The 25,862-nt window shown below is 46.7% G+C and overlaps 2 protein-coding genes across 3 annotated transcripts; both read right to left on the reverse strand.

Moving 5' to 3' along the window:
- Positions 1–78: 78 nt before the first annotated feature.
- Positions 79–3,797, reverse strand: LOC115393238 (protein FAM13C-like). Its single transcript, XM_030098119.1, has 11 exons — positions 3,477–3,797; positions 2,699–3,020; positions 2,342–2,483; positions 2,116–2,197; positions 1,774–1,834; positions 1,505–1,625; positions 1,319–1,402; positions 1,074–1,169; positions 776–978; positions 470–571; positions 79–364 (listed from the first exon to the last, which is right to left on the reverse strand). Exons 1-11 carry the CDS (start codon positions 3,679–3,681, stop codon positions 241–243), a joined length of 1,542 nt encoding a protein of 513 aa, XP_029953979.1. The 5' UTR covers positions 3,682–3,797; the 3' UTR covers positions 79–240.
- A 2,485-nt stretch (positions 3,798–6,282) lies between these two features.
- LOC115393511 (cGMP-dependent protein kinase 1-like) lies at positions 6,283–24,321 on the reverse strand. 2 transcript variants are annotated; one of them, XM_030098521.1, is made up of 18 exons: positions 23,976–24,321; positions 19,920–20,086; positions 16,503–16,616; positions 15,339–15,444; positions 14,882–14,945; positions 14,715–14,792; positions 14,549–14,643; positions 13,596–13,661; positions 13,287–13,361; positions 11,068–11,164; positions 9,989–10,128; positions 9,774–9,863; positions 9,435–9,576; positions 9,171–9,334; positions 8,968–9,090; positions 8,828–8,890; positions 8,676–8,742; positions 6,283–8,540 (listed from the first exon to the last, which is right to left on the reverse strand). In XM_030098521.1, the coding sequence occupies exons 1-18, from the start codon at positions 24,293–24,295 to the stop codon at positions 8,442–8,444; spliced, it is 2,070 nt and encodes a 689-aa protein (XP_029954381.1). In that variant the 5' UTR covers positions 24,296–24,321; the 3' UTR covers positions 6,283–8,441. The 2 variants fall into 2 exon arrangements, with proteins under 2 accessions (XP_029954381.1, XP_029954382.1); XM_030098522.1 differs by lacking the exons at positions 13,287–13,361; positions 13,596–13,661; positions 14,549–14,643; ... (4 more) ...; positions 19,920–20,086; positions 23,976–24,321 and adding an exon at positions 11,283–11,864.
- Between the last annotated feature and the right edge of the window lie 1,541 nt (positions 24,322–25,862).

Consider the following 25,862-nt stretch of genomic DNA (forward strand, 5'->3'; position numbering starts at 1 on the left):
CTACAGGTCACACATGGACTGAGCATACAGGAGTTATTAAATGTGTTTCTAACAAAGAAAGAAGCAACTTCAGAGCAGCAGGAGGCGAAGAGGTGCAGTGTTTGGAGCGACACTGGTTCCACTGAAAGTTACTGTGAACTGAAGCGCCCTCTGCTGGACTCCTCATGGAATGCAGGTGTTCTACTGCACTGGATGGATGAAGGGCAGTCTGCAGGTCTGCAGGAGGTCTGCAGGAGGTCTTCACATGGGTTTGGTGACCTCCTGCTTGCTGAGCAGAACCTCGAGGAGACGCAGCTTGGCTTTCAGCTGCTTGTACTCCTGATAGTCCTCCTTCATGGGGGAGCGGTCTTCCTTCTGACAGACCCTGAGAGGGACAGAAGGAGGAGAGGCGGCCCTGTGATGAAGCTAATGGAAAGGTATTGGTATACAATGAAGAAGAAGAAGAAGAAGCAGATGATGTGGGTCTCACCTCCCGGTCTGACGGAGGAACTCCGCCTCGTACTCTCGCAGAGTCTTCCTCCTCCTCTTTTTCTCCTCTCTGGTTTCTCTCAGACTCACCAGCAGCTGAGCTCTGCGCCAATCAGGAACAAGACACAGGCACTTCAGTACTGCAGGTAATAAAGAACAAGTTCCTGGAAAACCAAGTATCTCCATTTGCTGCAACTCACTTTAAAAAAAAAGCAATTAAATGCGAGGAAGATGCTCTATAATCTGGACATCACAAAACCGCAACACAACGTCTGAGAGCATGTAAACACCTGACAGTGTGACACACCTGGAGGCCTCGTGCAGGTTCTCGGTGGTGAGCGCCGCCTGCTGACGGACTGCTTTCACCTCGTCTATCGGGGACACGAAGGCCGGGTCGCTGTCGTGGTCGCTGTCGTACTCGCTCGACACCGGGCGGATCCCTCTGAGAGGAGGCTGGACGGGAGCGTTTCCCACCGTCATGGAGTCTTCATCAGAGCCCTCTTCTTCCTCCTGCAACACAGCAGTAATCCAACAGTAAAACCTGCTTGTTCTGTGTGTGTGTCTGTCTGTGTGTGTGTGTGCATGTGTGTGTTTGTGAAACTCACTATCGTGAAGAAGGTGGGACTTGCACAAAGAAGATGTTTGATCATCTGGTATCGGTCATAAAGAGGTTTCACAAGGTTCCTCTCCTGTTTGTTCCCCTGAAACACACACACACACACACACACACACACACACACACACACACACACACACACACACACACACACAGTCTCAGGATGGGGGAAAAAAAAAAACAACAACCTTTCACTAACTTCCTGAACGTCTTGTGGTGCATTCAAGGACTCACCGGTCGCCCATGCAGACTCTCTAAGTACAGCAGACATTTCTGCAGAGTGATCTTCTCCAGAACCATCTGAGCCTGAGTCATCTCCTACACACACACAAACATACACAACAAAAATCCAACAATTATAAGGGCATGTATACAGATGTGTGTACGTGCCTCATGTTCTTGTGTGAAAGATGGTGTCACCTTCATGTTGTCAGGCAGACCCAGAGCTTGTCTCTTCTCCTTCAGCCGTCTGAACAGTGACTCCACTGTCTCCTCCAGAAGCGGTTTGTGATCCGGTGCACCTTGCTGACTGGAGCCGTACCTGCAGGACACAGCTGGCATGACTTCACTCATCCAACCCTTAACCCTAACCCTAACCCTAACCCTAAACCCTAACCCTAACCCTAAACCCAGTGTGAAAACAGACTGAAGAAAGATTCGACACCAGGGTGTAATAGACGAGCTGTTACCTGCACACGTCAGTGGTTTCCTGCTCCTCGGACTCGAACACTGACTGGCGGAGTCGGAGCTCTGTGCACAAACGACATTGAAGAAGTTCAGCCACGCCAATGTGGAAAACAGGATGCGGCCTAACCAGAACTGTCCTCAAGCCACTCAGCCAATCCCCCACCATTCAGGTCAGCTGGAGGTTTGAGGGCACACGTTTCACTCAGAAGGAATTTTGAAACCACCTGAGTGGCGATCATACTGCGAGTCGGACTGGATGAAAGATGAGATAGCTGTCTGAATGTGGGCGGAAACCTTTTTGGACGTGGGGCCAAATGGTGTCCATGCTTATTTGTTCTTCTCACCTTTGAGTTGCTTCCGAGCTTTGGCCAGTTCATTCATCACCCGCACCATCTCAGGGTTCGAATATTTATCATTATAGGAAGGCTGGAAAAGAGAAATATCTCCATCATCATCATCATCATCATCATCATCATCATCATCATCATCTCTGCCTCTGGACATTAGCACCGACTAGCCCTGCTGACTGGTTGACTGAGAGTGAAGTGTGCTGGCGACTGCTGGATTTACCTTGTAATTCATCTCCAACTCGAACTGCTCCTCAAACCTGCGGACCCTCTTTTTCAGGCTCTGAATGTGTCGGGTCAGGAATGGGATCGAGGGGGGGTACTCGTCCTCGGCCCCCTCATCTCTGTCCCCCCGGCCCCGACACCTGAGCACACATACAAAACAATCAGATCTGAGAACTAAAAGGACTCAGAATCCAGAATCACAGTCCCCACATCTAGACATATGTCAGACTGGTCCAAAGTTCAGACCATCATCTGGACCACTTTTTGCTGAAAGGAGATCCACATCAGGACCTGGTTTAAGCTAATAGCCAGGTGACCAGGACCACAGGTAGCCAGGTGAGGAGGCGGGGCTTACAGGATGTACTGCTGGCTGGAGGGCGGTGATGGAGCCGAATCCGGGTCGGAGTTGAACCTCAGACTGGGGCTGGAGCAGCGGGGGGAGGGCAAAGGGCTGGCACCTCCTGCCAGCAGCTGGAGGAGCGCACCTCCTCCACCTCCCTCTGACCCGGCTCCTCCCCCCTCACTCCCCGGGCTCCTCCTCGGGGTGGTGTAGGGTGAGTGGTGGGGGCTGGACGGCAGCGCTCCGTCAGGGGTGAGGGGCTGCTGGCAGGGCTGGATGGAGGCGAAGGGCTGGTGACGGGGGGACAGTGGAGCTCTGGACAGGACCGCCAGCACATCTGCACGCAAACGGTAAAGTTAGTAAAAAGTGAGAGTGACTGGAAGTGGATAAATCATGACCAGCAGGAAAAAAGACAATTCAACATTCATCTGAAGAACCTTCGTAAATTTTACAATCCAGAATAGATGTAATGAACCAGATAACTGATGCTGTGGGAGAGGACGTCCGGGGATAAACAGGGTTCTGGCTGACAGACAGGTTGGTTGATGAACACGTTGCTGATTGGTGGACTGACTGATCGACGGACGGACTGCGAGCTGACAGCCTGGTCGCTGCTTGTTTTAGAGGACAGATTCAGAGTTGCGGCTCAGATGTTGGAGGTTTGTGAGTCTCACGTGTTGTAAGCTGTGAATTCTGGATGAATCTCTAAAAATAGAAACGGGGAAACCAACCCGGAGGTGGTATACACACACACAGACACACACAGACACAGACACACACAGGTTTGTGGTACCTGGAGGGCTGTTCTCGTCCGTGGGGACGTGGTGACACACAGCCTGGGTCTTCCCTCCAAGCTCGTTTGGACCTCCAGGGCTCCTCGGCTCTTTGCTGCCCAGGGCGGGGGGGCTGTCCTCCGGGGATGACCCCTGTGACGGCCCCCCCTCCACCTCCAGAGCCTGGAGCTTCAGCAGCGAACTCTGCAGGCAGAAACAGAACATGCCAGAACACGCTGGTCCAAGGAATAGACGAGTTCACACAGACAGGGCAGAGCGAGGCGTCCAGGTATTAGCCAGGTCCTACGCCCTCAGGCATCGTGTGAGGCAGCGAGGGAACGGTGGTCTGCACCCACAGTCCACAGGATGAGTCAGTCCTGCTGTCCAAGAATTAGAGAGGTTTCATCCGGTGAAACACGCCGCCCTTCTCGTGGCAGCTCTTCCAGGAATTAGTCAGGTATACTCCCACATGTACAGATCCCTGCACCAGCGGCGAGCCTGTTCCCCTCTCCTCTTCCAGGAATTATCCGGCTTCACTCGCATTGACAGAGCAGCGGGAGACGTTTCATACATTTATCTTCCGCTCACTGAGGATGGGGAGGAGGAAGAAGAGGACACGATGGCACACTCCCTCCTTCTCTCCCTCTCTCTCAGTCGCTCTGCATCTCTCCCTCCATCACTGGATTACTCATCCTCTGGTTCGTGAGGGAGGAGGAGGAGGAGGGCAAAAGGGATGAGAGTCTCTCTCTCTCTCTCTCTCTCTCTCTCTCTCTCTCTCTCCCTCTCTCTCAGAGCGTGAGGTTTTTCCCGCATCAGAAGAGGAGGGGCTTCACACTGACATCATCCTGTGTGTGTGCTTCATTCATAAAAACAGGAGGGGGAAGAGGAGCGACGTGCTTCCACTCACACACCCAAAACCTACAAAGCATCTTCATCACATCGTCTTCATCACCTTAGATCACAGTTGATCCTGACACCTTGACTCTCCGCCTCCTCCGCCAGCTTTCAGACTAACAGATGGCTCTCGCCGGTCCCTGACGTCTGCTGAGGGTCAACAGGAGGTCTGCTGAGGGTCTGCTGAGGGTCTACAGGGGGCCTGCTCGACACTCGTCACCAGCCACATGAGAATCACCTCTTCAAATACTCAGCCAGGCCTGTGAGGTCACTTCCTGTGTGAACAGGAAGTACTGCAAAGTGTGACAGGTCTCATAACTTTCACTTCCAATTTGATTCAGTTTATATATATCATGTCAGATACAAAGTTTCAAGGCATTTTTACACAGAAAAACCCTGCATAACCGTGTGTGTGTTGTCAGTGTTCTTGCAAATATGTATGAATCTGCAACTTATCTTGTGTGTCAAAAAACTCATATACCCTACGTGCAGATACAGCTCTTATGAACAGATATCTTTTTTCTCTGAATAATTTCATTGAATACGAAAAATTGATTATCTGAATGTTTACTGCTTGTAGATGCTTTTCTGCATGAAATTTAATGAGATTAGTGAATTTACTTGCTTTGGATTTTAAAATGATTTTTTTTCTTCATTTTTGGGGGGGAGGGTAACAATCATAATGAACATCACATTAAATCACATTAAATGTGAATATATTAAATGTGTGTTTTCAGTTTCTTCCATAAGTGATTTGAATATTTGTTTCAATTTTTGAGCCAGAAAAATAACATCTTGTGGACAAAAAGATCTAAATGTTGACAAAAAATTGATGGAAAAAAAAAAACAGGAAAAAGCGTTCATCAAACAAAAAGATAAATGTAAAGTGAACAGGCTGAAAAGTGGAAGCAGCTCAGACCTGAAGCAGAGACAGCAGTCAGGAAGAAAGGAGGGAAAAAAAACAAAACGCAGGAACTGTGGGAGATGGACTCGAACTCAGGACGCTGAGCTGGAGTCTTTATAGTGAGCGGGCAGGTGAGTTCTTAATTAGCTTGATAGACGGCAGGTGTGCAGCGGAGGGAGGGGAGGCAGAGCAGGAGGAACAGCAGAGGGGGCGTGGTCAGGCAGGAGACAGCAGGAACCTGGGAAAACACTGGAAACAAGAGGAGGGAGGAGACTTCCAAAACCCTGCAGCTTCGGATGATACAGTCTTAATTTTCCCATCATACCAAATATTCTTTCTCCATTCCAGAGAGTAAGTCATTTAATCTTCTCTCAGTGTGTGCGCAAATATTTTATTTATATTTAGTTAGATTGACTAAATGTCTAAGCCCTGGTCTGAGAGTATTTTTGGTTGTTTTGTATCAGCTTATCTTCAATACATTTACATATGGGAAATACTTATATCTGTATCTGTGAGAGGAAACTGAAGCTGACTGGACAGAACATGTTGAACATGTTTTGTACAAATGTTTTGTGAGCTGAAAAACCGCTTTACTCATTTCCCTGAACGCTGCAAACAACCAAACACTGAACAGCTGTCAATCCTCAATCTTCACTCTTGCAATAACTCTGTCAATACACACAAATCACAAATCCACAACAGCTCAAGAGAATATCCTGGCTAGATTTTTTTTATTTCTCATATTTTTTTGCCTTCACCTTGTGAATATCCCTCCCCTCTCCTTCCTACAGGCATGTGCACCAGCTCTTAATATTTTATATTTGCCTTTTCACTGTTTATTTCTTGTTGCACTCTCTTTGCAAAAGCTGGTGCTATTTCATTCAGATTTAATTTGTGCTTTCTTTACAATGACAATAAAGGGATTCTGATTCTGCATTTGCACACATGACCAGTTGTTTGGCCCTCGTTGTAGTCGCTTTGAGTGACAGAAGTAGAAGGAAAACACTTGTTTACTTTAAAATGTTTTAATTGGAGCTGCTTTGGTGAAACGGTTTCACTTCATAACAGTCGTGAGCATAAAGCTTTGTGAACGCAGAGCTACAACCACTGAAATGAGTAAGAACTTTTTTACCCAAATATATACAAACACGATCTACAACCACAAAAATAATCATCACAGCTATAAACACAGATTTCTCCCTCTGGTCCAAACATGTCAATAAACTGTTTACCACTGTTTTCATGCACACAATCGCCACTCTTTGTACAAAAGTCAGATACAAAAGCTTCAGAGCCCAAAGAGACTGCAGTCGAAAAAAAGGCCACGATTTACAGCAGAAATACACATTTAGACATCAGAGCCACGTCTTAAACTGCACAGTACGGCAAAGTTTCCACACTCCCTGGTGGAGTCGCTGTGAACATGCAGAGGAAGCAGGGAGTTCCCAGAATGCACCTCTGCTTCCTGCTTTCAGCTGTGTGAAAACAGCTCAGATCACAAATAGTTAAAGTAAGCTGAATATTTCAAATCTTTTCACAGCATTGGAGTGACTGTCATCGGCTCTCATCAGTCCCTCACATGAGGATGAGTCGGGTCCAGTGGGATCAGTAAACTGTGACCAAACACACAATCAGTGGAAACAATCTGTGATGCTGTGTCATTTTTATTCCTATTTTAACAGTTGATGAATTGTTGCCATGGAAAGAACCGAGAGGTCATGCATACTGTTTATGCTACTTTCTGCTGTAGTAATGGTACTCGTTGCCATTCAGGAATCGAACATGTGTCTTCTGGGTGAAAGTCCTGCTCCCACTGTCACCCTCGTTAGTATCTTATTAACCACTATAGACTTCTCAAGGGTAAAAGTCCTGCTCTCGGTCTTTCCTTGCCCTTCATCCTTCATTTCTTCCTGACATCAATACCCCGACCACTGGACTGAGACCTGAATGTGACCCGGGACCAGTGGGTGGAGTTGGATCTGATGTTTTATATCCATGGGACTGATGAAAACAGAAACAAGTCATTCAGCTGATCTGATTAACTTTGTTGTGATGCTGATTCACACCGTTTAAAAAAAGACATTTTATTTGGTCTCCAATAAACACCTATGAAACTCATTGAATTCCACACAGCATTTAACTCCACTTGGCTCTCCACTGTGCAGTGGGAAAATTCACTTTGTCTTTATGAAAGTTGCAGGTGAATAAAGAAACAAACAGTGTCCGGATGAAGGACTGATTCACAGATTCTTAAGAGGAAAAATGTCCGAAAGTCCAGATCTTGATGTGTTGAATTAAAAAGCTACCGCTGCACTTTTAGCAAAGTTGAACAACCGTTTAAATGTAAAAACATGTTGCAAGTCTTGAAAATATCTACAAACACGTGTTCTCATGCTTCCACTCAAAGGTTTACAACTCAAAGAGTGAGAGAAAAGGAAAGATTCAGGTTAGAAATGTTCAGTTCACCTCTTTGATCCACACAGGGTGAGAACAGCTACGACACCCAACACCTATATGCGTCTGTCTTTGCATCCAAAGTTCCAGAAAGCGAGAAGGGAAGTGAAGGCAACACGGTGACCTCAAGTTTGCCTCTTCAGACGTGGAGCTTGCCTTGTGTCTTAAACCTTCAGGGTTTAAGAAGGTGCAGGTTGAGCCTTGTTGAAAGCACTTAGTGAAGACTTCGCCGAACGCCTGCGGATGCACCAGCTTTAGTCTCAGGTAGTTTCAGTGACAATTTCAGACATCAAATCTCAGGCTGGAGCCATCGACGAAGGTCAGAGTTCACCTCTCAGTGCTGCAGCATCAGCCAGGACATCAAGAAAGGCTGTGACATGTGACTGACTGCTGACTGGCGGATGTATCCACGGTTTAGTTTAAGTGGAACGCGGAATCGGGTTTGTTCAGGGGTCAGAGAGACCATCGCAGAGTGAAGAGTTCCCCATGTCACTGTGGTGATTCTATTGATGGTACCTGAATCTCTCAAATCAAAGGAACTTCAAATGCAAAAGAGTCTTCAGGACTGATTTGTAGGCAGGAACAAATAATCATGTCTGCACAACTTTGACTTGTGGCTACAGAAAAGGTGGCCTTGTCGAGGTCAGGTGCTTCGGCTGGAAGCTCACTTCTATTGAAGTCTGACGAGAAAGTCTTTGCCGTTGCCTCCACTGTTGGGTCAGGCTTTGTGAGATCAGAAGTCATAGTCCCATCCTGAGTTGTCGTCTGGTGGCGGTTCGTCCGAGTCTTCGGGGAAGCTGTCGAAGTTACTGGTGTCGGTTGGAGAGGAGACCTGGACAGGAGAGCATGAAGTCAGAAGTCAGATATTTGCATGTTGTTGGTCACTCAAAGCTGTTCAATCATCCTTCACTGATTCAGGACTTAGGAGTTGTACGTAATTCATGAAACCAGTTGTGTTCGTACTCACGTTGGGGTTGATGGGCGGAGTCAACGTTCCTTTCTTCAGACCTTCCCAGTTGAAGCCTTCAAACCACCTGAACACAAAGAGGTCTGTTTCACTCTGGGAAACGGCAGCAGACCAAACAAAAACCATCAAACGCCTGCAGACACTTCACTCACTTGTGCTTCTGGATGTCTTTGACTCCATTCTTGAGGTTTCCCAGTCTCTCTGATGGGTTGTCTCTGTTGGACGCCACAGCAACACATTAACATCCACCCTGCAGGTGAAAACTGACTTGCTGGCAGACGGCACCCCCTACCTGCAGAGCTTCTTGATGAGGTTGGCAGCGTTCTTGGTAATCTTCTTGGGGAACTCGATCATGTCAATGCCCCTCAGGATGACATTGTAGGTCTTCATGGGATCTGGACCTGAGAATGGAGGACTGGAGACACACAAGAACCCGTTGAAGGACCGAAGCTGGACTCTGCTGAGTTCTAGAAACTTTCCTGTGAAGGTGCTCACCTGCCCGTCAGCAGCTCATACATCAGGATGCCCAGAGACCAGTAGTCCGCAGAGACATCGTGACCTTTGTTGAGGATGATCTCTGGAGCCACGTACTCTGGCGTCCCACAGAACGTCCAGGTCTTCTTACAGCAACCGATCTTCTTCGCAAAACCAAAGTCCACCTGGAAGAGACAGAAGAACAGACCGGGTTATCATCCCCATCTTCACCCTGATGGATCAAGTTCAGGATGAACAGTGATTGGGAGGGAGGGTAGTGTGTACCAGCTTGGCGTATCCTCGGCTGTCCAGGATGAGGTTTTCAGGTTTCAGGTCCCTGTAGATGATGCCTTTAGCATGCAGATAGGCGAAGGCTTCGACTACACAGCCTGTGTAGAACCTGGTCGTCGAATCCTCAAATGAGCCCCTGAAACCGGAGCAAAGATTTAAAAGCGGCCCTCAGACGGTAAGTCTCTTGACAGTTTCTCCCCTACCAGTCCAACACTTAACCACTGATCATTAAATACAATCCCAATGCCACAAACATTCAGATACACCTTCAGCAGAAGGAGGAAGACAAGAACAAAGAAGAAAAAGAAGGAGCGGATAGGAGAGGAGGACTACCTGTCTCTGAGGAGTGTCCACAGCTCTCCTCCCAGACATGCCTCCATCAGCATGTAGAGATATTTACTGTCTTTAAATGTTCGATACAACCTGAATGGAAAAAACAAGGAGTTGTTAGCGTAACACAAAATTACACGACCTGTCGCTCATCCGTCCATCCCTTCTCCTTCTTAGAATAGAGGTTTTTGTTCCTTGGAGCCGATGACGATGCTGACCTGACGATGAAGTCGCAGTGAGCGTCGGTCATGATGTGCTTCTCAGAGCGGATGTGTTCCTGCTGCCTCGTATCCACAATGTGGCGTTTCTTCAGGATCTTCATGGCAAACGTTTTAGCCTCCTCGTTTTTCAGCTGCACCTGGAACACCAAATAACCAGAACATTAAGCTCTGCTTCACAGATCACGCATGCTCTCAGCTGGTTAAAATAGTTTAGAAATTTCCAAAACTGTTCAAAACGGCAAAAAAGAAAAGAAAAAAAAAGCTAGTTTACAACTTGTGTCAATTTTAAGCTTTTCTAAACGTCTGGAGACAGACAGTTTAAAACAGTAAAGGACAGTTTAAAGATTCTGAAAATATTCAGACAATGACAGGCATCAATTATTACTTGTTTTAAAGACATATTTTAAAAAATTGTTTAAAATTAAAATTTTGAAAATAGTTCAAAACATAAAAAAATGGTATGAAACCAAGCTGTATGAAAACAGCTGTGTGTGTATGTGTGTGTATGTGTGTGTGTGTGTGTGTGTGTGTGTGTGTGTGTGTGTGTGTGTGTGTGTGTGTATACATGTATACATAAATAGATATATATGTATGTGTGTAAGTGCGGTCACATGATCACATGACTGTGGGACTGCGTCAGCCTGTCAGGAGTCACTTTGCTCCTCTGACATCAGCCTCGCTCTAAAAATACTTCCCAGGCCGGCCGGGACCCCCTCCGCCGGGACCCCCGCCTATTTATGGGCAAACCCTCCACAGGGCTTCCCTTCTGACCTTCAGTACCCTCCTAGCCACGCCTCCTGGCCCTGGCACTGACAGGCCCCGCCCACTGCCTCACTGTTGACATCATCTGCTTATTGAGGCTTTTGAACTATGAAAGGATCTTTATGTCTGAAGGTTTTACAACGATGTAAAGTTTACATAAACGTGGAATCAAAAAAATATTCTGAAACTGATTTCTAGCAGGTGTCTCACTGGTTTCAAGCTGCTAGATGAGAACATTTTCATTTGGTAGGTTGGTAAATATCGGACTTGTTCCAGATTGCTTCTGAATCTGGTTCAGTGAAACGTGATCGTACCAGCTCAACCCGTCCAAAGCCTCCGACCCCCAGCGTGTCGATGATGTTGAAGTCGGTCAGCTTCAGGCTGGAGAAGAAGGCATTCTCAGCTTCGTATCTAAAGAAAGATAAAAGGCAAAAAAAAAAAAAAAGACAAAATGTCATCAAGCAAATACAAACATGTAAAACACTCACTGAGGAGCCCGAGGATCAGCTGCAAACCGGTCCAGTCATACCTGCAGCATTTCACCACGTGGAAAAAGGGGAACTTCTTAGAGGTTTGGATGGAGAAAGAGGTGATGGGGAAGGAGGAGGGAGTAGAGGGGAGGCTGGTGAGACGCTCCCGCTGCCGCCTCACAGGGACGTTAAGCAGCTCCCTCATATCCGAGCTTCACACACTGGCCTGAGGTGTGTTTGATCCGGGAACGAGTCGACGGGTGATTTGGACGAATGAACTGAAGTCGAGTCTGTGAAGACTGACCTGTCCTTCAAAACACACGTCCAAAACTCCTCAGGAGAAGGTTCGGCAGAGCGTTCGTAAGAGAAGTGTCTGAAAAGAGGAGCTCCGCTTCGGGTTCACATGGTGCGGGCCGGCGCGGCGCTGCAGGACCGGGGGCGTCGGGGTGAGCCGGTGCTGGCGGTGAGGTGAGGCTGCCAGATCCTCCAGATAATCCAGATCCTCCAGCTCTGTGTGCATGAAGGTCAGACGGGAGAGACGAGGGGAACTGGCCGGGTCTGTGTGAGTGTGTGTGTGTCTGGAGGAGGTCCAGAGGAGGGAAACCTGCAGGAGGCCGGTCCTGTTCTCCTCAGGAGCTCGTCTGCTCCGTCTGCATCCCGCAGGGTGAAATACCACCCGGGAGGTTGGCCCCGGGCGGCAGCGGCTGTATTTTTAGCAGGTGGAAACATAGCTGGGAGGTTGAGTCCATAAACGCTGCGCGGTTATTTAACGAAGAGTCAAGAGGCTGAAGGACACTCTGTCCTGACCTGGAAGCCACCAGACACCATCAGGTCTGCTCTCATCGTACTACTGTCCACCATTTACTACTTACAGCAGCCTGTGGCCTTCACCAAGTCTCCACTTCAGCGGCGGCCCACTTCTCTAAAACCTGCCAACCTGATCCCCATCAAGACGGACCACTGAGTCCGAAACCAGGTCGAAAGTAATGCAAAATGTTCCAGAAAAAAGAAGACAGATCTGAAAATGGGTCTGAACTGAACTGGTGTGAAACCAGAACTGTGTTCACTGTTGACATGCATCCTCAAAACAAAGAGCCACAGTGCAGCAGATCTTCCACCAGCAGCGGAGAATCGTTCAAATGTAAACCAATTTTAATGTTGGAAAACATCACTTCTCCTCTAATTGTTCACGTCTGAAGGTCTGAAGTTTTTGAGATTTGAGATTAGGAGGAGATTAGGAGGACTGTAATGTGTCAGCAGTCGACTGTCATCAAAACTGCAATTTTCAAACTGTTTTCACACTGTTGTCAACCTGGTTTCAACCTGATGTTCATCTGGTTACAAAGTGGTTTCAAGCTGACAAGAACCAGTTTCAAACGGATGTTTCAATGGTAAAATGTTTTCAGGCTGACAAACTGGTTCCAGACGTGTTCCACGCTGACATCAAAGTGGCTTCCACTCCTCCTTCCTCTCCTCCCCTCTCTCTCTCCCCAGCCCCGCCCTCTCCTTCTCCTCCACCTCCTTTCCTGGAAGCTGAGCTCTTCTGGTGTTTCAGTCTAAAATTAGTGCGTAATGGTGAGAAAGGGATTAACAGTTCGATTCCTGCGGTACAACAACACTTTGACCCCGAGTCACATGTGTTGTGACATGAAAGACAAGATGGGAGATGTTATCTCTCAGATGTTCAACACTTGTATCTGATAAAGAGATAGTCTGAGTTCTACTGAATGTGTGCAATCGAGAAAAGGCTTCAATTAAACAAGATGAACGTTTTAATAATGGTGCACATTGAAGTGAATATGATTCACACTTAAATTAATCAAGCATTTACACAACTTCGACAATATGGTCGTACTTTGCTTTATTTTCACATGTTTGAGTGAAAGATGTGAAACAGGAGAAGATCAACACAAACATGTTTACTGTTTACTGTTACCGTGGCAACGGCCGTGATTGACAGGTAGACACCTGGTGTGTCATATGACATATACACACACACACACTATCAAGTAACTGACCCACTGAAGTGTGTGTGTGTGTGTGTGTGTGTGTGTTTGACTCACTTGGCCTTCAGCTCGGCGTCCTCGTAGCCTTTATTTGAGACGTCGTCCAGTCCACCAATCAGATGCTTGAATGAGCTGAGGAGGGAGTAGAAAGCAACCAATCAAAACACTGCTTTAAACATACTGTCTTTCAAAAAATATAAAAATGCATAGACATCACACCAACTGTTTTTTTTTTCTTTAAGTGTGTGTGTGTGTGTGTGTGTGTGTGTGTGTGTGTGTGTGTGTGTGTATGCAGTCCACAGCCAGCAGAGGGCAGCAGCAGCTTGAACTAAACCAGACTGAGCTCTCAGATCTAAAGACGCTCACTCTCTGTCGATGACCAGACAAGTGACCAAGCCAGCAGCAACCACGTTCGCCGTCCTCACATCCTCCCTGTGGACACACACAGACACACACATGAATTAGCAGCTGTGATGCTCACAGCTCTCCATCACACAGTATAAATTCAACTTCTTCATCTCAGTGTTTTGGTGGGAACTTGAAAACGGAGGCGGCTGACTTTCAATTGATGGCTCTGTCCACGAGGAGCCACGCTGGGACTCTGGAACCAGGACAAACATTTTGATGACTCAACTGCTTATTTGGAACATTTTCAGTGTTTCAAGGTCAATTAAACTCTCACATTTGATGTTTGCATGAAGACATGTTCCTTTTTTTTCCAATCTGAGTAACGAGAACACTCATGCTTCATCTTGGTCCTCACAGAGTGTGATAAACACGGCTCAAGCACACCTCGGCGGCGCTCCCCAGAGGACAGAACATGGAATCGCACTTCAAACCGACAAACTGCAGCACATGAAGCAAGACCTGAACACAGGAGCTGTTTTCACCTGGCCATAAGAGGCCCATGCAAGGTCATGTGGTGTGTTCAAGTGCGTCTCAGTTTTTAGCGCCTGCTGTCACATGTTTTTAACATGTGACATGTGAAGGCTCTCCACAAACGTCAGTGTGTTTTCATCTGTCTGGTCTCTACAAATTGGTAAATGCAGAGGGAGCAGTGGTTCAAACAGAAGTAATTCTTGTGGTCGATGTGTCGCATTCAGAGGAAAGACGTAGCATTTTTATTTTCACCTGGGTGTGGAAAACAGAGAGGATGACCAAAATTTGGTATTTTGATAATGAATGAATCGAAACAAGGAAGCGTGGTACCACCTGCTGGGTGAGGGCGGTACTGCAGGTTAAAGTTTCACAGTTCGGTTTTAGGGTTTCAGGATTCCAGTGCATTGTGGCGTCGGTTTCATGGGTCCACGTGATCTCACCCCTGCAGCGCTCTCTCTCCAAACCAGTCCCCCCTGCCGAGCTCCCTCAGGTGTATCGTTTCCTGATTGGCCGCGTCGCCCTGAGTGACGCTGACCTGTGGAGATTTGAGATAAGTGTTGATAATCCAGATGAGTCGGCCGATCGATGGATGAGAGGAGGACCCACCTGTCCCTTGCTGATGATGAAGAAGGTGTCTCCTCGGGCTCCCTGTCGGATGATGTAGTCGCCGTCCTCATAATGAGTCTGAACACAGAGGAAAGTGTCTCATTCCACCACAGAAGACAAGCGAAGAACGAAGGACGGGCACCTGATTGGGCGGGGGGCAGACTCACCTCCTCCATGACATCCGCCAGCTTACTGAGGGTCTCCTCTGGGAGGCCCTGGAAAGACGGAACACTGCGCGCACACACAATTTATTTAAATTATACTATTATTTTCTCATTCAGTAAATACGTTCAAGAAAATTCTATCGAGAGAAGAACACAGTTTAGTCCTCTGCAAAGAATTTTAAAGTTTTAAGGAGCAAAAACTCATGATATACCAACCAAAAAAAAGTTTAAAAATGGAAGAAAAATGTTTTACTGTAGTTTAAAACATCTTAAAAAAAAACCTTTCCAATAGCAGTCCAAAAGCATAATGCTCCAAACCAGTCAAAACCAGGTCCACGCTGGTCCATGATCAGGACAGGGGTGTGTGCAGACGTCAGCAGTGTGGCGTTCATTGACAGATTGTCAGTCGGGTGATACAGATGTGTTACAGATGTGAAACAAAGCTCAGTGGTCTCTTCACCTCTTCAGGAAGTCCATGTATTCTGCGTGTTTGATGAGTCCGGTTCTCATCATGATGGTCTGGAAACACTGGCGGTCGATGGCCCACAGCTTCACCTGTACCAGAGCTACACACACACACACACACACACACACACACACACACACACACACACATACAAACACACACACACACGCAATAAGCTAAACAAAGTGTAAGAGAGAGAAAGTCCTGAGACTGAGACTGTTGCTACGGTTACAAGACATCCACCTGAAGTTGCAGTTACCGTGGAGACACCCAGATTCCTAAATTCCTTCAGTGTGATGAGCCGAGATGCAGAGAGCAGTACTACACGTTACTGTACAGTGTTACACAAAATTTCACATCACTAAACATGACTGCATAGTAGTAAAAATTACCACCTATTAATACACAATATTGCAGTACTGACAGTGTCACACCACTAAGTGAACAGCACCTCAGATGCTACACAGTATTAAACAATACCATGCAGTGCCACAAAGTACTCTGCAGTAATACACAATGCTACACTGTGCAATACGGTGAGAGAGAGTGTGAAACCGTACAACACAGAGACCTGAACTAACTGCAACCTCAACCCATTCCAACTCAAAGGTAGACTACCCCGTAATCTTGTGCTGTTGATGCCTCGATGGTCTTAGTTAAATGTCTGGCATTTTTTTAGTTTTGTGCTGTTGGTGTCATCACTGTCACTGAAGTGTTTGTTGTTCTTTTATTGTTTGTTGTGTCAATGTTGTGAATGGATTATTGCATTTTTGTTGCAGTTGTAGTGTACTGTTGCATCATTAGTTTCAGTATTTTTTTAGTTGTGCTTTTGAGTTGTGATGTTTACAACATGTTGTTGTGTCACTGCTCTGAGGTTGTTGACTGGTGTCGTGTTGCTGGCCAACAGTTTGATCAGGAACGTGTCATTAGCTCACTGCAGCTGTGTGGACGACGCCGGCTGCTCCAGCTGCAGCTCCTCGTTGCCGTGGAGATAACGAGAAACCGGAAACTCGGCCTCTCCAACGAAAACAAAGATGATTGGCTGGAACGGAGGCTGCTGCCTGGCAACGCTGCAGAGTGATGACTGTACCAGGAAGTCCAAACAAAAAAAAAAAAAAATGCACGCGCACGTGTGTGTGCGTGCGCATGGATACTCACTCCTGACGGTGGCTGTGCGTGTACAGTTGTAGAGGATGGCAAGCTCCCCAAACACTCTTCCTGGTCCCATGGTGCACAGCTTCATCCCCTCCTTGGTCACCTCCACCTTCCCCTCTAGGACACACACAGAGTTCAATGAACAGGTGCATCATGGGAGGCGTAGTCAGGCAGCTATTAACGGGTTCATGTTGAGTGGAAACGAAAACTTCACATATCAAAGCTCGTCGGCTGTCATCAGCAGAAAAACAAAGCTGAGTCACTGACACACACACACACACACACACACACACACACACACACACACACACACACACACACACAAAGAGTTGGTTCGTGCTTCCTGAGTTTCGGCGTGTGTGTTTGGCCTTTAGACTTTGTGACATTTCGAAGTGTCATCGATGAAGACGGATTCAAACCGCAGGACGGACAAAATGTCACGCGGATCAGAAAACACACCTCCACTACACGCCTGCATCAGTCACGTCTGTTACAGCTGGCATCAATCACGACAACACGCCCAGACAGGCAGTCAATCATTGTTCAACAGTTTTCGTCGCAGCTGCAGAGCAAGTCGAGGGAATCTCGATCTTCACCAGGTTTAGCTCATTAACCGTTCTGCTCCATCTATCTCTAGAACAGCTGTGAACATTGTACACACTGTAACATTGTGGCCTCTTGGTATTTTCTAAACTGTTAACAAGGTTGCAGATCAATAAAATGACAGGTAATTCGGCCTCTCGTCGTCCACTCACTGTGTGGTGGCGTCACCTGCAGGTCACACATGGACAGAACACACAGGAGTTATTACTATGTTTCAGGTTTTCAAGACACAGTTTGTTTCTGCTGATGTTTACAGTCACATAGAAACAACCAGAGATATCATTATCATCATTACACACACACACACACACACACACACACACACACACACACACACACCAGATGGTGGGGATCATTATGGCGAATGGTGAGATAAACACAAACAGGATCTGCTGTTGTGATTGCTAATTGTAATGATCATTAACTTCAACACACACACACGCACACACACACACACACACACACACACACACACACACACACACACACACACACACACACACACACACACACGAGAGCGATGTGTGGTTTTACTCTGAGGCATCAGCAGGAAGAGGAGAGCCGAGGGGGGGAGGAACAGTTTTACTTTTTGTTTAATTCATTTTGCATGTTTGTTCAGTAAAAACTAAGTGAACATTTCAGGTGTTAGTGAGGGCGTGACATGAAACATTCTTTTTTTTTTCTTTCTTATGGCATTTCATCAGCTTTTTCATTGTAGAAATGAACACACATAAAAATAAGTCTCCCTCTAGTGGATGATGTAAAGATGACAGCAGCAATGGAAGGAGAACTATAAAGAGGCTTTACAGCTCTAACAAATAATGACAAATATTAACAAGATAAAGAGCTTTCTGACAAGGGGCCAGTGTTGGATTCCTGAGAGTCACCAACAGGGAAGATTTTTTTCCTTCATTGAACTAATGTAATGTGTAGAGCACGTTACCTAGCTATTAAAAATCAAACATTTGATCTATCTATTCAAGTGGGATGATTATGTTGTCATTCAATTTTCATTTAAATGTTTACTTTTGAAAATTACGTTTCAAAAAAAAGTTTAAAGGCATTACTGTTGGAACATATTTTAAAGTGAGACCAATCAAACCTTCAATGTCTTTCTTGCTCATTGTTTTATTGGAGTCTCTCATTGACTTTTCTTCTAAATTCCATTTGTTTCAAATAACTTTTGTTTGCGCTCAGTGCACTGACGACTTGGTTTAACTTCCAAATTTGTCTTCCCTATTCATTTTGACCATCTTCATCTTGCTTTTAAGCACAGCTCTTCTGCTTCCAACTTTCTTTGTTTTTAATATTTGTCCACTTTACTTTCCCTCTTCATTCCTTTTCTTGCATCCATCTGTGTTTCCGTCTCTTCTCTTCAGTTCACAGGGTTCTATCTATATATCCCTGCGTCTCCCCTCCTCTTCCTCTGGTTTTATGGTCTTTTTAAAAATAAAATCTGTAAAAATTCCAAAAAATTCACAAACTGTGAAAACACTGAAACACGTTACCATGACAACCACATTTACCAGAGAGCTCTCACTGTGTGTGTGTGTGTGTGTGTGTGTGTGTGTGTGTGTGTGTGTGTGTGTGTGTGTGTGTGTGTGTGTGGTTCATTAATTCTCTGTTTGGCCGAAGAAACAGATGCACCAGCTCTTCTCATTATGGCAAACACAACACACACACACACACACACACACACACACACACACACACAGAAATGTTCTTTTTAGGGATTACCTCCTGTCATTATATTTAGACACATTCTCTGCTGTTTTTATTTCTCAGTAACTGAAACATTTCCAAACATTCTCCATCTCTTCCATTACACTTGAGTCTGAACTGATCCCTGTATATTCTCTCTCTCTCTCTCTCTCTCTCTCTCTCTCTCTCTCTCTCTTGTTTGTTTGTTCCTTTTCTGCTGTTTGTATGTTCTCTCAGCTCTGTGAAAACTTGAGTCAGGTTTCCCACATTTCAAAGCAGCAGGTGGTTTCACTGGTTGTTAAAGGCGTTCAGACCGAACGCCACTGCTCTTTTATTTAAAAAAAAAAACCCACAAAGACACCCGTGTGTGTGTGTGTGTGTGTCCTCCTCATTAGCAGGGCGTCTGTGTGGGCAGCCGGAAGCTTTAAAGTTACCCCGTTAGCCACAAGACAGCAGACGTGATGCAACAAGTACAGAAACTAAGAAAACATTTTAATTTGGCCTGCAGATAATGAGTGTGCTGCTCTGTGTCAGCTTCACACTGGTGGCTGTGACACGAAGCTGCAGCGCTGCGCCGCTTCCTGCTGATTTCCCACAGAGTGAAGGACTTTCATCCACTGCCAGCTTCTCCCCGCCAAACTCGACGGCGATACAACACAATCCAGCTGAATCGTGGGGATCTTACCGGTTTAACACGCATTGTTTAAGTTGAGAAAGCGGTTTGGGATCTGGTTGTGACGGTGATGCTGCAAACAGCGTTTTGATTCCCGATCAGGAGGATGTGAGTCCTCGATCAGACCAGCTGCAGCCGGCATGCAGACGCTGTTAGCCTGCTAGCATGTTAGCATTAGTTTGACCTCTACATCCCTGTGTGGGTGTGTGTGTATTGACTGAAGCTGTTAAGAAGATATCCAGCTGTATTCAGTAGGAGACTCATGTTACTAAACAGGCTGCTTATATAACACACAAATCTCACACATATACACACACACACACACACACACACACACACACACACACACACACAGTTACCAAGGAAACGTATTGTGATTTCTCTTTAAATGTGAATGTGAAGCTGCTTAATATCTGTGGTTCAAAGCTTCAGCGGCTCCTCACCTTCCATCACGAACACCAGCGAGCCCACGTCGCCCTCTCGGATGATGCAGGCGTCTTTCCCATAATCCACCGGGTACATGCAGTCCACGATCTCCTGGATCTGAGAGAGCTCCAGGTTCTTCATGAAGTCGTTGTCCAGGATGGCGTCCTTTATCAGCTCCTTCGATCTGCCCAGAGGAGACACCGCGGTTCAGAGGGAGAAACATTTCCCTGCCAAAGAACTTTGACTGAGGCCTGATGGAGTTTGCATTTACGCTAGCGTTAGCCGCTGACCTGCAGAGGAGGATAAAATCTGCCTGTGTCTCCTCACCACAGGCCGAGTGAGTCACATCAAACAGAGAAACCTCAAAATCATCTGATTCCTTCATCATCAAAACGAGCCCGTTGTTTCCATGGCACACTCCTTTCTTTTTTAATCTAATTAGCCCCTTTAGCTTCAAGGCTAACTCCTGAACTCAGACGCAAATACTTTAGCTGGTAAACTAACTTGTTAGCTCTAAGGTTAGCTCATTAGAGCAAAGGCAAACTGCTTTGGTTTCACAACTACCTAATTAGATCCAGTTTGCCTTCAAAACTAACTTAATTGCCTTCGTTGCACAACTCAGACACATAAAACGCTAACGTGCATTGTCTCCTTCCCCGATGACTTGTGTTAACATCACTCAGTCAGCATGTGCAGCCGTAATGAGTCTGCTCAGTCCTCCGGGTGTGTGTTCGAGGTGGATTTGATGCCGGCGGTGTGTGAGACTTGGGGTGTGTGACAGTGATTGTATCTGCAGACTCGCACAGGATAAACTCAGAGTTTCTGACCTCAGGTGAACCAGAGAAACCAGACGAGCATCAGAAAGCAAACAGACGAGGATAAACAGAGGCCGTCGGGGCATTTATGATCCTCGGCAACAAAGAGAAATACAGAGTAATATCCTCCTGAAGGCATCATTTCGCTATGGAATAAAGGGAATAAGTTGTTTTTTGGTATAGATGTTAAAAAGTACAAAAAATCAAAGAGAGGTAAAAATCTACATCAGGTATGTGCAGACTGACCGATCTGCTCAGAGTGGATCCAGTACAATGAGTGGAAGACCAAGAATTGATCGCTGGGGAACTTCGAAGCTCCAAAGCCAATAAAGGAGCCAAACCGTTCACATGAAGAAGGAAATGAACCCGTGGAAGAGCCAGTTGTTAAGCTGTCAAGCTCTCAGAAATAGAAAGTGAGCTTGTTCCCGCCGCAGCACAGGGTGTTTCTTATTTTTTTCACAAACTTTCAGAGGAACTTTTCCAAATAAAAAGACGTGGTTGGAGAGCTTTCTGAAGTTTCCACTGGAGGAACCACAGGTGCTTTTAACTCCGGAGACTTGATGGAGGATGGTGTCAATTGTCTGTGCGACTGAGGCATCATGGGAGGCGGAGAACAGAAGAAGAGTTTTATCTGAACAGAGACTGAAACGAGCGTCATGATGACCATTTAACTTTACTGCCAGACGATAAAGGAGGAGGAGGAGGAGGAGGAAGCAGCACATTAAAACCCTCAATTTAATTTCTCTTCACTTCAAAATCATTCAGAGCTTAAACTAATTTACATAGTAATGATTAAAACAACAAACAATAAAACAAATGGAGATAAAAATTAATAAAAACAATAAAATAACACAAAAAAGACTTGTCGCTTGTGAAGTAGAAGCCTCTAACACCATTTCTCTTTTCCTACCTATTGAGTTGGCTTTCAACAATTACACTATATTTTAACAACACATTTGCTTAATGTGTTTTAATGGCGTTTTCATGATCTGTTTCAAGAGTTTTATTTTTCAATAAAGCTAAAGCAGTTTACAGTGCAGCATTTTCAAGTGAAAACAGAAAACTTGCTTTGTGTTTGGGGAGCCGTTAACACAAAATTGCAACTTTTTGAAAATGGCCCCCAAGGCGGAACTTTTCGTAAATGTGAGGACTCTGTTTCCATGGAAACAGGGTGGAAAATTGAACTTTTCTGAAATGCTGCTGCCGCACATGTGCACCACGGCTTTAGTAAATAGTTCTTCACATGTGTGAGTAGATGAACAATGTGTCGTGACTATATTCTCCTGGCGTTGGTAGTTTTAATGTTGAGTGACCGGAATAACGATTGAACTTGGTCATCTAACCATTGTATGTTCTTGTGCTCCCATTGTTAATGTCTACAGCCTGTTGTTCTCTGCAGGCATGTGTGTTTGATTTCATAATAAAAATGACAAACAGCGCCATCTCATGTCCTAGCATGCTGACGGCATCGTTTTCAGCGTTTCCTCCGTTTCCATGTAAACGGACGTCGTTTTCAAAACGTTGCCGTGTAAATGGGGAAGTTTTCTGAAATGAAAAATGCAAAAACAATCTGCTTTCCCTTGAAACACTGTGTAAACGGGGCCTAAATGTGAACTTTTCCAGTAATCTTCAGCAGGAAACTTGCCTGTGTCTTACTGTTTCAAAATAAGAGCCTCTGCGTCTGCTGGTCATTAACTCGTCTGCTTGTGAAGCTTCAGTGCAGACAGCAGGAGAGCTGCTGGGTGTTTTCAGCCCACACGCTCTCCACTGTAATACTCCGTGTTTTAAAATAACACACACACACACACAGAGCTGCAGGACGCTGACAGCGAGAGGTGGTGGGATGGTAAATGAAACCCTGTCAGCTGCTTGTGTGTGTGTGTGTGTGTGTGTGTGTGTGTGTGTGTGTGTGTGTGTGTGTGTGGGAGGACCACACAGATTAAAAACCAACACACTGGTTGTTATCGCTGCCACAGATTTCCACACAAAGACATTTTCTATTTTACGGAGCTCAGAGAGACTGAAACCATGAAGCTGCAACACAAACACACGACTGCTGCTTAACCAAGCACAGATACACAACATCACTGCTGCAGCCACACACACACACGCACACGTCAACGCAACGGAACAGACTGATGCACTTTAAGGAGCGACTGCTGACATTCAGACATGTCATCAGCACAGAGGGACACATCAGTCAAACACTGATCACATCCAAACAACCGACGTATCGCAAAAAGAAAGCAGTGAAGCAAACGATCAATTTCACAACGATGTTTTGGCTCTTTTAGCTTTATTTCCCACCTCAGTTGTCAAATCAAATGTCATGTCAGAAGGGCCGACAGCTAACAGGCTTATTCCCATCCTGACTTTTGCCTACATTGCTGCTGCCAACATTACTGTCACCACTGGGAGGCGACAGAGCGCTGCCTCTGCTGCACTGTGTGCAGGTGGGCCTGCTCCACCACATCTATGGATCAGCACGGTCTGCTGCTGGCTGCTCTGAGATCAGTCAGACTCTCTGCGGAGCGCAGATAAAACCTGCAGGTGGTGGAAGAAGAGCTTTAATCGGGCATGACGCAACTCCTCAGTGTTTGAGAGGAAGAGTGCCGTCCCGGCGCAGACTTCAGTGACTCATCCCACTGGGATTGTGTTAAAATGAGGGCAGCGATGTGAGAGCGCCGACCGATGAAAGCTGATGACGAGCTCAGAGGAAGCACCTGAAGGAGAGAGCCTCCTGCTCCTCCTCCTCTTCCTCCTCCTCGGGCAGATGGAGCCACTTCATGGTGTCACTCAGGCCCGACTGTCAGCCCAACTAACTTTTACTACAGCCGTATTCGTAATTTCAGCTGAAACTGTACCTGGAACTGCACATGTACTTGTAACTGTTCCTGTACCTGTGGATGTAATATCCACAAATTCCACTGCTGTGTGTGTGTGTACTGCCACAGACCAGTAAAAGTTTTTTTTCAGTCACTATGGCATTTACATTGAGTTCAACACCTTTTTTTCCCCCTCAGTCTTGACTCACAGGCTTAGCTGCGTTACGCTCAGCCTTCATGTTAATCACTGACCTCAACTTCAGTCAAACTCATTGTTATGAAGACTGTTCCGCCAAGGAGACTCAGTCCAGGCTAAAAGGCACGTAGTCTGACTTGAAAGAGCCTGCCAATCCACAAAAACCTGCACTGACAGACAAACCTTTGTAAAAAGTAAGACTAAAAAAATAAAAGGTTCAGGCTGTGGCTTACGTACTCTGGGCTCTTGGGGTAGAAGGGCAGCGTGACGTGGCTCAGCTGGCTGATGTCGCAGGCGGTGGGCTCGGCGGAGATGGCCTGCCGCTTGCTGCGGTGCTGGTCCGGCTGCAGGCCCAGGCTCTGCTGCTGGGCCTGGACCTGCTGGGCCGTGGCGGGCCGGATCACCGAGCGGTACTTGTCCAACTCGTTCTGCAGCCGCTGGATCAGCTCGTCCTTCTGGTCCAGCTCCAGCTCCAGCTCGTCGATCAGGGCGTCGCGCTGCCGCAGCTCCTCGATCTTCTCCTGCAGGGCGTACTGGAGGTCTCGAAGGGTCCCCATTGCTGCTGTGCTGGTCCGGTCCTACAGGAGGTCTGAGGACAGGAGTACCCTTCTAACAGTCAGACTCTGTCCAAGATCTTCTTCAGGCTGTGTCACTCCTCCAATGCATCCAGGCTGAGGTCTTCTGGGAACTTCATTGGGTTTTAGGGGGTCTATGTGGCGTCCTGTAGGTACCTGCAGGCTTTAAGGACTTCTACGGTCCACTGTCATCTCCCAGCATGGGTCAGGATCCTGCAGGAGCACCAGGCTAGACTCTCCAGATTCCCAGCAGTCCTTCAGGGATCCTCAGAAACGTGGCGGTCCAGGTGACGGAAAAGTTCTTCAGGAATCTGCATGAATGAACCTTCCTCTGAAACCCATGTTTCTGGAAGGATTCTCTAGAACAAACAGAGTACCTAAAGTTCTTCCAAAATGTCTTTAGAGTCATTAAAAGTTTCAAAATCTTTCTAGTTCATGTGTGGATTTTTCAAGTTTTTTCACCTCCTGTTTAAAATGTACGAGGATTTTCCATATTCCGAATCTTCAGGAGCACATCAGACTCAGCTTGCGGATTTTCTCTCAGATGTTTTTTTTATTATTATTTATTTTCAGATTTAATGAAGGGACAGAGACCAGCGCCACTTTCAGCTGCAGACTTGTAGAGGACCTTAAATCCTCCTGAAGGATCGCGGAGATGCGTCTGGGGAAAGAGGAGACCAGAGGTCTGCAGAATCCCTGATCTGATCCATGGAGAAGGCAGAGGAAGAGAGGGGGAAACGTCGGCAGTTTGGAGAATCAATTTAAAAAAAAAAGTCCGTGAAACAAAGTTGAAAGTCAGAAGAGTAAAAAAAAAGGAAACTCCGAAGATCACAAAGAAACCGAGGCAAACGCCGCGCGCGCCGAGTCCGTCCGTCAGTTCAGAAAACCTGCGAACCTGCAGCGGATCCGTGCGCTCCGAGCGCGCGTCAGGAGACACACAAGGAGGAGGAGGAGGAGGAGGTGCAGGAGGAGGAGGAGGAAGAGGAGTAGGAGGTGCAGGAGGAGGACCAGGAGGCGCTGCAGACCCCGCGGAGATGAGTCTGATAATCCGGGATCTGGGCTGTAATCACCTCCATTAGTTTAACTCGTTTAACGCGAAGCAGCAGGAGGTCTGAGGAGGAGGAGGAGGAGGAGGAGGAGGAGGAGGAGGAGGAGGAGGAGGAGGAGCAGCAGCAGCAGACTGCCCCGAGGACAGCCAAACTTACTCTGTCTCCCGTCCTCCTCCTCCTCCTCCTCCTCCTCTTCCTCCTCCTCCTCGTGCTGCAGCTCTACACGCTTCTTCTTTATCAGAGGCGGAATCACGCTGTGCGCGGCCCCGGGTGGGGACAAGGGGGTCTCTCTCACACACACACACGCACGACACATGAACGCACATTCAGTGTGCATCCTCCAGCAAATTGATGCGATTTGTTGGTGACTTAGACTTTGATTTTCATCTTCATCATCATCTTCATCATCATCATCATCATCACCGGCTCTTCTTCTGCTTCATATAAAAGACAGTGACACACATCTCTGGATGCATCTGCTCAGGTGTGGAAGTCGTGCT

Source organism: Salarias fasciatus, chromosome 8 (genome assembly GCF_902148845.1).
Source record: "Salarias fasciatus chromosome 8, fSalaFa1.1, whole genome shotgun sequence".
Lineage (NCBI taxonomy): Eukaryota > Metazoa > Chordata > Actinopteri > Blenniiformes > Blenniidae > Salarias > Salarias fasciatus.